The sequence below is a fragment of the Scleropages formosus genome, chromosome 1 (assembly GCF_900964775.1).
Source record: "Scleropages formosus chromosome 1, fSclFor1.1, whole genome shotgun sequence".
Lineage (NCBI taxonomy): Eukaryota > Metazoa > Chordata > Actinopteri > Osteoglossiformes > Osteoglossidae > Scleropages > Scleropages formosus.
Window position 1 is genome coordinate 45,514,324 of NC_041806.1, and position 15,655 is coordinate 45,529,978.

Genomic DNA, 15,655 nt, shown 5'->3' on the forward strand with positions numbered 1-15,655 from the left:
CTTTTTTGACATTTTACCATTACTTGTCTTGAATTGCATTTTCTTTGTTCATCCATTTTCTAAATTTTACGTTTAGAGCGTAAACAAAGCAATTTGTCTTTCCCTCTCCAGCCGATAGATGTCAGTAAAATGTACCCAAACAAACTGTGTGATTCATCGCACTTCCACTGTGCTTACTGCTCATGTCTGGTGTTCTGGAATGCTGGTGATCAACAAGGTGAAAATTTTGCATGTTTTTGGAATGAATCAGTTAATGAATCAACATTCAGTTGGAGTCTGAAAAGAGTGTATTTTTAATTTCATTAATTTTAAAACTTTTACGTTTTACATGGGTCAAAGTTGATAAAAAAAAATATTCCAAAGTTCTATTGTGTATTTACATTTATTCATTTGCCACTTTTCTCCAAAGCGACTTAGAATGTTAAGGTTACAGTTATTACAAGCATACAATTACTTACCCATTTATACGCCTGCGTAATTTTACTTCAGCAGCTTTAGGGTAAGTACCTTGCTCAAGGGTACTACAGTTGGAGGTGGAGATCAAACCCATGCCCTTTGGAGCCAAAGGCAGTAGCTCTGACCATTAGTCGCTCTGTTTGGGTTGTCCCCGGTACTTATCCATTGTAACATGGGTCACTGTGATAGAGGAGTCTGATAGAACCTACCCAGGAATATCTTGAGTAACTTTTGTTGTAATGTCAGTTTCCTGGTGTATACTTTGCCAACTGAACTCTGATTAGTTTGCAGTTATTACCACTCAGGAGCGGAAATATTGCTGTTGTCTGGGTTACATAGGTTACTGCTTGGTAGTCATTATCAGGCGAGACAGTTTCCCCAAAGTTGCATTGATGGGGGATAATGTACACAGGAAGGATGGATATGGATGAAAGCAAAAAGCAAGATGAGCAGTTAATGGATCCTAACTTCCTGTCAATGGAGTGATGATCTCATTAATAATGGATTCTCATTGATCCAGCAATGACAGACTGGCATGATGGTAGTCTGTATGCTGCCAAAATCATGGAACAATTTTTTTTTGTCATCGTTTTTTTAACTAGAATTCTCATACTTTTTTTAAAAAAAAAAAAAAAGGCAAAAATCATACAATTGTGATTTTAAAAATAACATTTTTCTGTTTTCTATGTGTTTTCTGGTGGTAATTTATTTTCAGACTGTTTTCCAAGTTCTATATTTCATAGTACACTGGGATACAGGAAATATCAGCCATTACTGGAGGAACAGATGGGTTCTTTCCATCCTGCTTATGGAGCCAAATTTTATTAGCATTGACTGCTACATATTTCCTCATTGATTAATTGATGCCTGGATGTGAAGGGTGCTACTGCCTTCTGAACAGACCACCTATAGAGCTCATATGAATAAGTGTGAGGAAGAGCACAAGAGGAACAGGAAGGCACTCAGTCCTTGAAAATACTGTTTGGGTTTAACTGGGTTACAAATGTTAATCAGGACAAGCTTCTCTGTTCCTGAGCTTTCTGTAAGATGTGCAGTGGGTTATTACTGAAGTGTCTAGTCTTCTGGCATCGGTCATCAGGCTATTTCCACTACTCCAAAATGCAGCAATATGAGTTTTAGTTGACATGCGAAAGCTTTCCCATGTGTCTCCCATCCTCATGTCTCTGCACTGACTTCCTGTAGCTGTCAAGTTTAACACTCTTGTTTGAGTCTACAGAGACCATCGGGAGATCAGCAGGGGTGAATGAGCTCCCTCTGTCCCTGATAGAGGTGGGTAGTTACGACTTACTGTACTTACGACTCTTACCTGTACTTAAGTCGGTTTTTTTTTTTTTTTTGAGAAATTGTACTTTCCAAAGTATATTTTGACATTCATAAAATTTCTACCTTTAATCAAGTATATTTGTAAAGGAAAAAACTGTTAGATTTGTCACACTCTTTTCATTACTGTTGAATTTTTCACATTTGTTTCTAACATTGTCTTCAACCCTAATAAAGTCAGTATTTTCTTAACCATGAGGACTGCAGTGAATTTTACTAGCTGTAGTCGGCTGCAAGTCGCAGTTATAATTATGGTGAACCAATAAAATATCTGACTGTCAACTGATCTCTTCTCGTTGATCCAAGTTTCCAAGTTTGCTAGCAGTGAAACTATCACAGTTTACTCTTAGGCCGTCAGGGCTGGAGCTGTGTTTCATCAGTCATTGACTGACAGCTTGGTTCACCTGTCCAAGTGAACTCAGGAGTGGGGAAAAAAGTGAGTTTAAATATGTCTAAATGTAAATGTCCATACTTATTCTACTCAATTCAATTCAGTTTATTAGTAATAATAATCAGTCTGTACTAATTGATGAGAGATGTTGTTGAACTCAGTACCGTGAGCAAGCCTGTACTGTAACCTTTACCACTACCTGCCGCTACCCACCTCTTTACCTCCCAGCTGGCCTGTCCTCCTGTCACGACCTGTCGATCAAACTGGACAACTCACTCATTTCGCGTAGCTCCTTCGCTAAGAGTCTGGAAGTAACGATTGATGTGAGTCTGTCATTCTCTCAACATATCGAAACCACAACCCAATCCTGCATAATATTCGTAGGATCCATCGTCCCTACCTCACTACTGACTCCGTCCAACTACTTGTTCAGGCCATGGTGACTTCCCGTCTGGCCTACTGCAACTCTCTCCTGTGTGGCCTTCCTGCTAATGCCGCTAAACCTCTGCAGCTTCTACGGAATTGCTTGATTTGCCAAAGTATTCCCATGTATCTCTACTCATTTCTCTGCACTGGCTTCCTATAGCTGCCCGAATCTAACTGAAGACCCTGGTTATTGTCTACAAATGCATCAGTAGAACTGCTCCCAGCTATTTACAAGACTTAATCAATCGCTACACCCAGCCAGGCCCCTTCGCTCGTCTACTTCTGCTCGCTTGGTGGTCCCGCGCACGAAAGGCAAAGCTCGGAGGTTCTCGGTTCTGGGTCCGTTGTGGTGGAATGACCTTCCCCTGTCACTCAGAACTGCGGAAACTTTGTCTGTTTTCAAGGGGTCTGAAAACTCTCCTTTTCGAGATCCACTTCGCCCAAAATCTCTCCAGCTCATTTACGGTGTAACTGTTCACGCATCATAACTCTATAAGCATCCCCAGACATAGCCTTTATTCAGCCACTATTTCGGCCTTGTACTTGCTGATTTGTGTAAAAAAAAAAAAAAAAAAAATTGGTGGGAGGGTATCAGGATTTGTCTATCCTGTGTTTTATGCACCTACTTGAACGATGAACCTCAGTGCAGCAAGTGGAAGGCAACAAACTAGGTTTACTTGAGACTTACATGCCTGCAGCTGTGTCTCCTTCTCTTAATGCAATGCATAAATTGTACTTTTGCTGAGATGTACGTTGCTTTGGACAAAAGCGTCTGCTAAATGAATAAATGTAAACGTAACCTGCAGAGCCTAGTTCTCATTTTTTCCATGTGTTGTATGCTTCTCACCAAGCTGTAAAATAGCTTATGTAATCAGACGCAATGTTTCTATTTATAGGTCTAGCTGTCGACGGTACAAAATCCATTTCGCAAACTCTTCAAGATACACAGCAGATCACTGGGAATTTTACCCTTCAGTTTATCACAAATGCACTTCCTTAACTAATGTGTCAATGTCATCCATTCAAATTTTGCTCAGCTTAATCCTATATGAATGTGTACCGATGCTGCACAAATGAGAGAAATGAGTGGTGTGCTGGGGCAGTTGTGCTCATCTGGCTGCTGTGACAGATTAAACTTGCCAAAGACACACAGTTCCATAGCAAAAGTGTGTTGTGGTTGTGTTCGCTTTTGGTGCTCTCTGCCTCTCGGATGTTTATGCAAAGTGGCAGAGTTGCATTTGTCCTCATTTTTTATTCATTCCTTTTTTTTATGTAACCAAGACTTGACGTTGGTCCTTCTGCCTAAAGCAATTGCCTTTGAAGATGGAATTGAAAAGTTTCGGTGGCAAGACTTGTATTCTGTGTGTTCCCGAACAAAGATCTCTAACAGTTTGACTTATGGTTATGTTATGGGTGGTATTAAAATTTAAGTGACTTCCACAGAAGGCAGATGGACAGATTGGCATGAATAAGAGGAAATGTAAAATGTGCTGCTCAATAGGTGGGGTAAATGTTAAAGCCCTGGACTTTTATTTGTATGTTCAAGTCCCACTCCCTGCTACTGCTGCAATACTCTTGAGCAGGGTACTTTACATTTATTCATTTAGCAAACGTTTTTCTCCAAAGCAATGTACTTCTCATAGAAAATACAGTTTGTGCATTACGTCAGGAGAAAGCGACATAGTTTCAGAGGTGTGATTCATAAGTACAGTTTGTTTATTTTCACCATATGTACCAATGTACTGTAGCTGCATAGAACTTTACCAGAATATCAACGATTCCTAATCACCTTCCTATTAGTTTTTTTTTGAGATCGATAGAAACATTTATGTTAGATTGCAGGAGTAGCTGTGTAAAGGATTGATTCAGACATGATCTTAAAGTTAGTGCATCAACATTTATACCTTACATAAACTTAAGAGATCATGGGCGAAGTGAGCCTGGAAGAGAGAAGTTTTAAGACCCTTTTTAAATGTGGACAGAGATTCAGCAGTTCTGAGCGAGAGGGGGAGGTCGTTCCACCACAACGGAGCCAGAACCGAGAACCTCTGTGCTTTACCTTTCGTGCGCGGGACCACCAAGCGGGCAAATATGGAGGAGTGTAGCAGTGTGGTTGGCGTGTAGTGAATGATCAAGTCTTGTAGATAGCTGGGAGCAGCTCTATTGATGCATTTGTAGGCCATAACCAGGGTCTTAAATTTGATCCGGGCAGCTATGGGAAGCCAGTGCAGAGAAATAAGTAGAGGAGGTACGTGGAAACACTTTGGCAAATCAAACACAACTCGTGCAGCAGCGTTCTGTATCAGCTGTAGAGGTTTGATGGCAATAGCGGGAAGGCCAGACAGGAGAGAGTTGCAGTAGTTCAGACAGGAAGTTACCATGGCCTGAACAAGTTGTTGAGCAGAGTCAGTAGTGAGGTAGGGACGGATCCTACAAATATTATGCAGGATGTATCTGCAGATCCATGTTCTGGCTTCAATGTGCTGAGAAAAAGACAGACTTGATTCAGTCATCACTCCCAGACTCTTAGCCGAGGAGGTAGGCAAAATGAGTGAGTTGTCCAGTTTGATCGAGAGATCGTGACGGGAAGACAGGCCAGCTGGGAGGTGTAGGATCTCTGTTTTGGGAAGTTGAGTTGGAGGTGGTGATCAGACATCCATGCAGAGATGTCCAACAGACAGGCAGCAATGCGAGCGGAAACGTCTGATGCTCCAGAGGAAGAGCTGGGTATCGTCAGCGTAGCAGTTGTATTTGAATCCAGAGGAGGTAATGACAGGGCCGAGGGAGGAGGTGTAGATCGAGAAGAACAGATGACCCAATACCGAGCCCTATGGGACACCGATTGAGAGAGGCAGAGGAGAAGAACGGGAGCCCCGCCAGACCACTTGATAGGATCTGTCAGATAGGTAGGGCTCAAACCATCCTAGTGCTGTTCCTTTGATCCTAAGCTGACTAAGGGAGGAGAGTAGAATCTGGTGGGTGACGGTGTCGAATGCCGCAGTCAGATTGAGGAGGATGAGGACTGAGGAGAGGGGGACAGCTTTAGCCGACTGGAGAGCATCAGACGCTGCCAGGAGTGCTGTCTCTGTGGAGTGACCAACTCTGAATTCAGACTGATATCCATCGAAGAGATGGTTCCGGGTGAGGAATTCAGATAGAATGGGTGGCCTGTGATCAACTAAAGTTTTAGACAGAAAGGAGAGGAGGGAGACTGGCCTGTAGTTTTGGACCGAGTTAGAATCCAGAGAGGGTTTCTTTACCAGAGGGGAAATTTGAGCAGTTTTGAAGGCAGATGGGAAGCAGCCAGAGGAGAGCGAGGAGTTGATCTTAGCGATGAAGGTGGAGAGCTGCAGGGAGATGGTCTGTAGGAGTGACGATGGGATCGGATACGTCTCCTGAAATACTGCAATAGAATACCTAGAATACCCAGCTGTGCTAACCGGTCTAATGATGCAAGTAGCATTGGATAAAAGCATCAGCTAAGCAACAAATTTAATAACAGAATATTTTAAGAAAAAATGTATACAGGCTTTGAGTTGGACAGTTGAGCGATCGTGGGTGTTTAACTACAGGTGGTGGTTGTGGAATTGCAGGAGTGTTCCAGCCATTGAGCACAAGCGCGGGGCAAGGGTGGTCATGACGGGGCTTGGACAAACAGCAGGTTTGGCCCACAGTCAAAACATGCCTGACCATCAATCTGCACCACTCACCAAGGTCCGCGTTCAGTTTTTAACTCAAACTCAGTGACACCGGAAGTCTTAAAGCTGAAATTCTGTTTTTTTTTTTTTTTAAATTCAATAAATAATGTACTATGGTCAGGTTCTGTGGAAATGTTTTGTGGTGTTGTCTCACGGTTGCTGTCAACTCTGCATATGCAGGTAAACATATTGCACATATACCATTTCTTTACATTTGAAGGTATATATATATATATATATATATATATATATATATATATATATATACAGTATATATATATATATATAGATACATAGAAGATCGATGTTCATACAGAAAACTGAACATAAAGGGAGAATAAACCTAAAGATGTTTCAGTGGTAGTTTAAACCACATTTTAAAACATTTCTCCCTAATTGTGCAGTGGCAGCGGTATTATTGTGCGTTTAGTACTGTTCCTCTTCTATCAAAATCCTCATACAAAATTCCTTCTGAACATGCTTTTCTGACTCAGGGTGCCGTAGTGGCACTCAGTTGCCTTGTAGCCTCAAGGTTGGTGATTTGAATCCCACTCATGTTGTGATACCCTGGATCAAGGTACTTACCGTGAACTGATGCAATAAGAATACCCTGTTTTATAAATCGGTAAATCATAGGAAGTTTCTTCTGATAAAGGGATCAGATAAATTACTGCTAGCTATAATAATCAGGGAAGCTGCATCAGCAGGTTACGGGTTCTTCCTGCTGATGCAGGTGGAAAGTTCTGGAACCGGTGAGCCAACGAGGTGCTTACGGAGACTGGCAACAGCCTAGGGTGCAGCATGGCGTGGACTCATTCCACACAGACACTTCAGACACTCTGTCTCGTTCCAGAGTGGATTTTCTGATCTGTAATTAGGAGGGAGGCGGCTGGGGGGGTTTATCTGTAAATCCAGAGAACACCAGCAGGCAGTCTGCCAGGCAGTGTACCTAACAAAGAGTTGAAAAGAAGACGGTGAAAACACGGCACAGGCCCACAGTAAACACAGACGGGCCAGTTAACAGCGTGTCGCTTTGGCTCCGCCTCCTGATATTTCAGATCAGTGCCATTTGTTTCGTGTTCGCCTCTGCTGACGTACCTTTACCCTAAAACGTTAAGTTTGATCGTAATCCAGATTACATTAAGAAAAGAGTTTTAAGGTGTTGTTTTTGAGAGCACCATTGCCTAATTCAGGGTAGTTCAGAGCGAGTTATATAGCATCATAAAAGAGGTTGCTGAAAATAACATTGATTAAAAACGTCTATAATGACGAACTCGGGTGACGAAGCATAGGAGGCTTCAGCCCCGCGTAAATAACACAACGTACGTTGAGTTTTTTCAGCTGTCTTGTAGGAGGTGGTTGGCTGAGACGGTTCCTGTGCTGCGTTTCAGTCACCGTGTGCAGATCTTCACCACTTCCTGACACCGCTTCTGCTTTACTGGGTTAATATCTCATGAAGAAGAACGCGAGTAAGTCAAATCTACAACTTCTTCTGGGCTGATGTTTTCTTCGCTACATTTTTTTTTTTTCCCAGAATTCATTTTATCTCCCATAACCGTGAATTCCATCTGAGATGGTGCCCCAAGATCTGTCTCTGAGGCCAACGCAAGCCATTCAACATCTGCATCTATCGTGCTGAGTCGCTGTAATACAGCATTTAGCGTGTCATCCGTAATCTGCGTCTGGCACGAAGCAGGGGTAGCATTTGGAAGAGCTGTAGGATTTTTCATTTCTTTCCCTAGATTTAATATTTGGGAGGACACTCTGGTAGTTTGCAAATTTGTGGTTATCGGTCATTCGGCTCGTGGCGAATTTGAGGGGCTTACATGGGGCTGGGTGTTGGAACGGCTGGTGGAATCGCACCGGTAAATCTGAGTGAATCCATTGTGTATGTTTTTGGAGGGGAACACATGTTATGACCAGTGAGCTGGGATGGAGGCTCGCTACCTCCAGGCTTAGCGGCTGATTTCCTGCAAAAGCAAGGCAGGAAGTGGGGGCAGGGCACAGCCTGCGGAGACCTGATAACGGACACGAAAACACTGATTCCGGCGCTCCGTGGCTGAAAGCCGCGTACGCCGTGGTGTGCTTTTAAAGATTTGGAAAGGCTTCGTTAGATGCGCGGGAGCACCAGCATGCGAGGTGGAAAAAGGGCAGGTCAGCCACGCCATCGGGGGAACGTGGGGACATTGAAGGACCCCCGGGAGGAAATGTTTTGTTGGTGTTGAGTATCAACAATATTTAGTTCCAAGAAAGGCATCCAGCCAAAAGTAGGATTTTAGCAAAACATATCTTTTGTGCTGCTGCAGACAAGGCCCAGGTCTCGCCCTGTTAGCTGAAGCGGTACTGGGCTAGCACGTCAACACGCTTTCAGTTTCAGGTTGTGTGCCCCAGGTGTTTAAGGCGGGAGATCAGTTAACCGTGTGCAAGACTCTCATAGATCCGGTCCAGCTCCATGGTGTCCTACAGCAACGGCGTTCAGCAGTTTCTGTGGTAAAAACGATAACGATAAGACGCTCTGATGCAGCGATAGCTTGTAGCTACGGCATTTTTTTGTTGACGGCCGAGGAACCGCTGTTGACGCGGAGATGGGTTGCGGCGTCATGCCGTTCTGAGGTTTAGGGTTGTCCGTTTTGCGTCCGGAGGTCCCCCCAAGGAGCCTGAAGGACGCGGGCCTCCATGAGAAGGAAGCCGGTCTGATATGCAGCTATGAAGTGCATTAGCTAAAGTTCTTAGTGCCCTGTCTTCTGACTCTGTTACCTCAACTCCTTGAACAGAGTTATTTTGGGACCTTTCTACTCGAGCCCATTTGGTTTCTCCTGTACCTTACAGATGTTCAACGACCTGGGAATGCTCATTGTTTAATTCATTGGGCTAACATTGTTTTCGTGAAGTGATGGATTATGTAAGCAGTGGCGCTTTTCAGGCCGCAGAGCTTCAGTCCAACGCTCCCTTTTCTGTGCCTCGAGGTTTATACGAGTGGGAAGTCCTCTATTATTTAATTCCTTTATTTATTTGCTTCTGCGGGGCATCCGCAGTGGCTTTCATTTGACCTAACAGACCTTGAAACATTGGTGCCAGGAGGGGCGTCCTTCGCTGGCTCACTCGTGGAAAATTACCCCACAGGCCCATCGATAATATTACCCATGCACCTCGCTTAGAAAATGGGGCACATTCTGATTTTGAGTCCAGATTTAATTTTCAGCATTCTCGTCGCGAGCCTTGGAATCCTGTTGTCTGTTGTTGAGCTCGATCCTTTAATAAGTGTTCGCGTTGCGATGTTTGAGGTGATGTAACTAGGCTCAACCATTATGAAGCGCCCTAAAGCTCAGGGGACACATCTCACATGCAGAGCCCTTTATTTAATCTGCTCCGGAAAACACTGAGAGCACACCTCCTGTAATCCGCAGGCCCGCGTTTTGTTCCCAGAGAGCCAGCACTGATGTGGCCATATGCAACATCCTTCGCCTTTCCTTCCAAGCAGCCAAGGTTATAAACAATGCGACGTTTTCAGCTTTTCTGGGTTCAGCTACAGTTATAATTGGGCTTACATGAGGGACAAAAAGGGTGGGTTACGATTACTTTCGACTTAATGGATAATTGAACCAGGATAATGGTGTACACATGCTTAATTATACGAACGAGGCTTTTCTTCCAGCCAAAAGCCACGTCCCGCATTTCTGCTGGTGACAGAGGATTTAATTAGAGCGACGGCTGATTTTGATCAGAGCTCTGTGATGTCAGGCCCGCTTGTCCGTCTTTTTTTAGTGAAGCCGAGCTGCCAGTCTCAGTGTAATGGGGTGAGGGAGAATTTATTATCTTTATCTGCCTGAAATGAATGTGAAGACTGCTTAAAATGTGTTTACAGTTAAACAAATTCCTTACACCGGGAATGAAACAATCCTAGTAAAAAATCTGCTGTGTCAAGTGTAGTAGAATATTTCTTACCATTTTGCATTTTATTAATTCCATTTATTAATAATACTCCCAATAGCTATTCCAACTAAGGATTGTCTTTTTAGTTGCTTATTTCTGAGAATATATACTGAATTTATGCAAATATTTTTCGATCACATTTTGCAAGAATAAACTACATGTTTTATGTCTGTATAGAGCAGTTGGGAAGTTGTTTTTTTTTTTTTTTTTTTATTTTTTTTAATTGTACTTAGTGGTTGTTCAGTTAACTTGTCAGATGTGCTTTAAAGGTAATTGTGACCTAAACTCAGAACAACATCCTTACACACAGCTCAAATTACAATATAAAGGCCACCTTTTTATTGACATAAAACTGAGTTAATTCATCTAATATGTCTCAATGAGTGAGAATAGCGCCACTGTCTAGTGTATCATTGGAAAGTGTTGTGAAGAAATAGAAAAACAACAAAAGGGGAAGCTCAGAGAAACACAGCAGCAGGAAGCGTGATGAAATCAGGCATCTTTCTGGGTTAAAATGATAGTCATATTTGGACACCACCTTTTAAATTTGTCTCAGGATGCCAGTAAGTGGGAACAATGCACAATATCGATAGGGGAAATGGTGAGCGGTTGCTGAGTTAATGAACTGCTTTTGAGGTGAGCTCTGTGTGTCTGTTCTGCAGTGACTACACAGCATGGGAGGCAGCAAATGGGGCCATTTGCTTTAATAAAAATGATCAGTTTAACGAAATCTAATACACGCACCGTCTACACCCGCTTGTCCCAAGCAGAGTTGCAGCAAGCCAGAACCTAACCCAGGGCGCAAGGCCGAAGGAGGAGGGGACACACCCCGGATGGGACGCCTGTCCACCGCAAGGCGCCCCAAGCGGGATTCGAACCCTAGACCCACCGCAGCGCAGGCCCTAGCCAAACCTGCTGCACCACTGCGCCCTTTGAAATCGAATGGTTTGGGCATATTTAGACACATTTTTTGTAAAGTATAAATGTTGCCAAAAATATACCTTCCCCAAGAAGTCCACACACACAGTTTTTTCAGGAGCTATTAGTTTGAGCATTTTAAGTGCAGGATCAGCATCTAGAAAGTTCTTTACAGCACAGTAAAAACAGTTAGTCATGTCACGATGGCATTTCTGGCTGAGAGAAAGCCCTTGTAGTTTGTTCAGTGTGAAAGGAGGTCATCGCTGGTGAATAGTTCCCTGCGGTCTCGTGCCATTATAATGAATGGATGGTTGTCAGTCCAGCATTCAAAGAAACGTGAGTTGGACGCTGCTTCTGCGGCCATAAGTGTAGGATGCTTGAGGGGTTTTTGGCAAGATTTGGATCAATCCTGTGGTATGACTTCCTTGCAGTTCAGTTAGTGGTCGCTTTCTGAGCGCATGCAGTAATTACCAGAAAGCAGGCATCCTGATACTGTCTTTGCACAAGAAATATTCTGCAAAATGACTTCCCAAGATGTTCCTATAAGATAGAGAAGAGCTGAAATTTAAAGGAACTTGTTTATAATTATCTGATGCTTTTCTCCAAAATAACTTATACTGTTAAGCTACCTATAATTATTTACCCATTTCTACAATTGGGTAAATTTAAGGGTACTATAGCTAGAGGGGTGACGTGAACCTGCAACCTTCTGGTTCAAGGGCAGCAGCTCTAACCACTACATTACCAGCTAGTGGTTAAACAGTGCTTACCAGCTAAACACTTTCTGTGGACATTGTTGTATCCATTTGTACAGCAGGGTAATTCTTACTATGTGGGACAAAGTACCTTGATCAAGAGTAGTACAAAAGTAGCCTGATTTAAATCAATAACAAATGGATTAAAAGAAAATGACCTTTATGATTGCTCTACCTACTGCTCCCCCCTTCTGAAATAGAGAAAGAAGTCATTTGCATTCACTTAGAAATTCTTTCATGACAGACATTCCAGTGTGAAGATGTAGAGGTAGGCGAGTGCTGAGAAGGGAGTCCACAGTAGAAGGAGAATGAGCCACATTCCAACAGAGAGAGGATAAAAGAGGGGGATATATTTCTCTGACCTACAAACAAAATTAACACTGAGAAATTCAGTCTTCCTACAGTTCTTGTCTAACTTGGACATGGACCATGTGCTGAAAATACCTAAATCAAGAACAAAATGCCAAACAGCCTGAGTCAGAAAAGCATATAGCAGCTTACGCAGAACTGTGAAAGCATAAAAAAGGTCACGGTCCTCATTACTACAGCAAAAATCACACAAGGAATTGTTGTCCAACGCCATTATGTCTTCAGAACGGGGGGGGCTCGGGCAAGAGCAGCGATAATTGGGGACAATCTCCAGTCTTGTACCAGTCCTCCGATGACTCATCTGCACAACAGGAGGCGACGGGCCACAGACGGTGCCCGTCAGCTGAGTTTACGCGGGAAACGGATGGCAGCCCTCACCGGCGGGGGCTCGCTGAGGGGCTCGGTTACTGCAGGGCCTGAATGCCACCCGGGGGGTGGGGAAGGCGTTGTCTGACAGCTCCTCCCAGGTGCTAATGGATCTAAGGAAGAGGTCAGACACAACCTGAAATGGCTCCGGCCAACACTTTGAGATAAAGAAGGAACCTGCAGCCTGGTGGAGGATGTGCGTATTGTGGCAGCAGGTGGCGCAGTGGTTAGTACCATCTCCTAGCAGTTTGAATCCCAGCTGTTATATCCTTGATAAAAGTACTAATCATGAATTGATGGAGTAAATATGACCCAGCTGTTTATGAGAGTAAATAGGGTTGTCATCTGTTCACCAGAGAATGAGGGAAGTGCCTTGAGACCTTAGACTTGCTGCAATTCTTTTTTTTTTTTTTTGTATAGCCTAAAGGTAGTTTGTTGATTTCGATGTACACGCACTTGTCATTAACTGCTCTTAGTTGTCAGGGTCATGGTGGTCCAGAGCCTATCATGGAATCACTGGGAGCTAGGTTAGAGTACAGCCTGGATAGGATGCCAGTCCAATGCAGATTATTTATTTTATATTATTTATTATTTTGTATGGGTATAACTGCACACCTTGTTATTACCTGTCATGTGTTGAGCTGCTGTGTGTGTGTGAGTTTACCACCGTATCCTATCGTAAATAATTGCAAGGATGATTGTGTAACTTTTATTATTATAGAACTAAATTAACTTAATCATTTAACAATAGAAAGTAATAAGACAAGTCAACATGAACCAGGAGAGATGATGTTCAGATACGTGCAGTGGGTCTTCAGAACCACAGCACTCGAAATACAGCAGAGCAGAGTACCACAGTACTGTACTATAGTATAGTAAAGTGCTGCAGTACAGTGTGCTCGCATGGCAGGTCCCAGTAAAATCCTGTAATTCATGCATGTTTACATGCTGAGTGTAAAACAATACATCCATACTCGTCCAGCACGAAATTCGCCAATAAACGATAATTGGCACGCACGCCGGCGAACGCGCACGGTCGAGCAATGCGTGCGCGCGCACACACAGCGGCTGCTGCAGCCTTGAGCCAGTGGGAGGGGCAAGGCGGGGGAAGTGGGCGGAGTCAGGGCTGTGATTGCGCCTTCGCCGAGGAGAAGCAGGGACATGCAGTGTGCTGAGATCACATCCTTGGCGTGTGCACTGCGGCGACCGGCCCCTCGAACCTGAACCCGAACCCGAACCCGAGCGAGCTCTTTGTGGACGGCCTTCGGGGTTTTTTTTTTTTTTTTTTTCCTCCCCCCCTGAGTGAATCTATCCTTTCTGAAACGTGGATCGCCTTGTACACGCGTGACCATGGGCCGCACGTAGACGCGTCCCCGCTGTGGTGGGTTTCGCCGGAATTTTAGGTTTGCCTCGCTGGAATCGCCGCTGCAAATCGAACCCGGGACGGCGCGGGATGTGGGGGAGGAGCGAATACGAGGACGGTGTGGAGCCCTACAAGACAGGTACGGCGCTCATCACGTCCGCGGTGACCGCGTGTGTGTTGATAATCTTCCACGACGAGATCCGCGAAATTAGAAATACGGAGGAGGAGCTGCCAGTCAGTAGGATGAGGCAGCAGGCCGCGCGCGAGCCTTCTCTCTTAGTCGTCAAAATCTAGCGCTGTAACTAAGGCTCACAGTGCAGCTTCTTCGCGCCGGGGGAGACCGTTAGCATCGCGTGCTGACGCGTTTTGATGTCCACGCGGCCCAGAGGAGTTTCGGAGGACGTGTGTGTTTACTGTGTGCTGGGCATACCCGCTGTGTGCTACAAGTATTTCAATCATGTGTGTGTTGCTGTGTGGGTATGATCCGACCGATGCGTCTAAATTAATGTGTACTGCGTGTGTTGGCGTTACAGTTACGTTACTGTGCTGCATATATTGCTTCTGTTAGTGTGTGCGCCACCACCCGCACTGAATGATGTTGTTGTTCGTCACGTTTTGTGATCGGGCGGCACGCGGACGTGTCACCGCTCAGCTCCTCGCGCAGCATCCGCGCTCGCGCGTCGCGTGTCCTTTGTCTCGAGCTGTGACAGTGCTCGGGGTTATCGGTACATATTCACCCTGATTGATTTTTAATCGTTTGTCGCTTCTGTGAGTCACAGGGCAGAGAATCTCTCTTGTTTGGACTCGAAGGTCAGAGCAACCGTGGGGCGTTCAGTTCGGGGAAAAAACCCCCGCCGGCGGAGGGGGCGCTTCAGGTCGGGTCGGTTCCGTTCGCTTCCCTCCGGCTCGAAGCGTCTCCTCGCGCTGCACCACGTACCAGTTTGAGTGTCGGCCCTGCGCCTCGTAGTAGTTCACACGTGAGTTACTCATAAATTACACACGAATTACACCTCGTCGCAGACAGTGAGTGTCCGGTTTCGCGGTGGAGTTTTTTTCTGGAGCCCCCTCGCCGTGTCAGTAATTCATCACGTGTTACATAACTGCTGCTGGCTCGTGCAGGACGTCTCTGTCCAAATACACAGCCCGTGTGTGTATGTGTGGGTGGGTGTTTCACGTACAACGGGACGTAATGACCTGGGGGGGCCGTGGTCGGATACGGTGGCGGTCCGGTGCAGGATTTGTGGCGCTGTTGAGTTGCGTGTTTTTTTTTTTTTTTTTTTTGGCGGTTTCTTTCTGTGGCAGGTGAATAGCGCGCTGTGGCCTCGCGCTGGTGATGACGCCGGTGTGGCCCTCGCGCAGAGTTGCTCACCTCGACTCGAGGACATAAATCGAGGTAGCTGCTGATTATTGTTACTAGTTGTGCACGGTTATGCATAAGCACCTGTTTCGTTATTTTCTGCTTTGTGCCTTCTTACGCTGTTCGCCATTTTTTACTTCATGGGAATTTTTTTTTTGATGAAAATACTGATGAAGTCATAGATACTGAGGAAATTTAATGTTGCGTGAGGCCGTTGTGGTCATTGTTGTTGACTGGGAGATATGTGAGGTAGTCTTCTGTCTATCCTGGCATGATCTTCTG

At 44.7% G+C, this 15,655-nt stretch overlaps 1 protein-coding gene across 6 annotated transcripts in view; it reads left to right on the plus strand.

The window, feature by feature from the left end:
* The first annotated feature begins 7,708 nt into the window (after nt 1-7,708).
* The window catches only part of cep85l (centrosomal protein 85L), a 54,344-nt gene continuing 46,397 nt past the window's right edge, over nt 7,709-15,655 (plus strand). For 4 of the 6 annotated variants that reach the window (XM_018742500.2, XM_018742501.2, XM_018742502.2 and 1 more), the window contains exon 1: nt 13,799-14,155. In XM_018742500.2, the coding sequence (XP_018598016.1) occupies nt 14,107-14,155 (49 nt within the window). In that variant the 5' untranslated portion in view covers nt 13,799-14,106. Of the gene's footprint in view, nt 7,782-13,798; nt 14,156-15,655 lie in introns of those variants that run through there. The other 2 variants (XM_018742505.2, XM_018742504.2) reach the window with 2 other exon arrangements.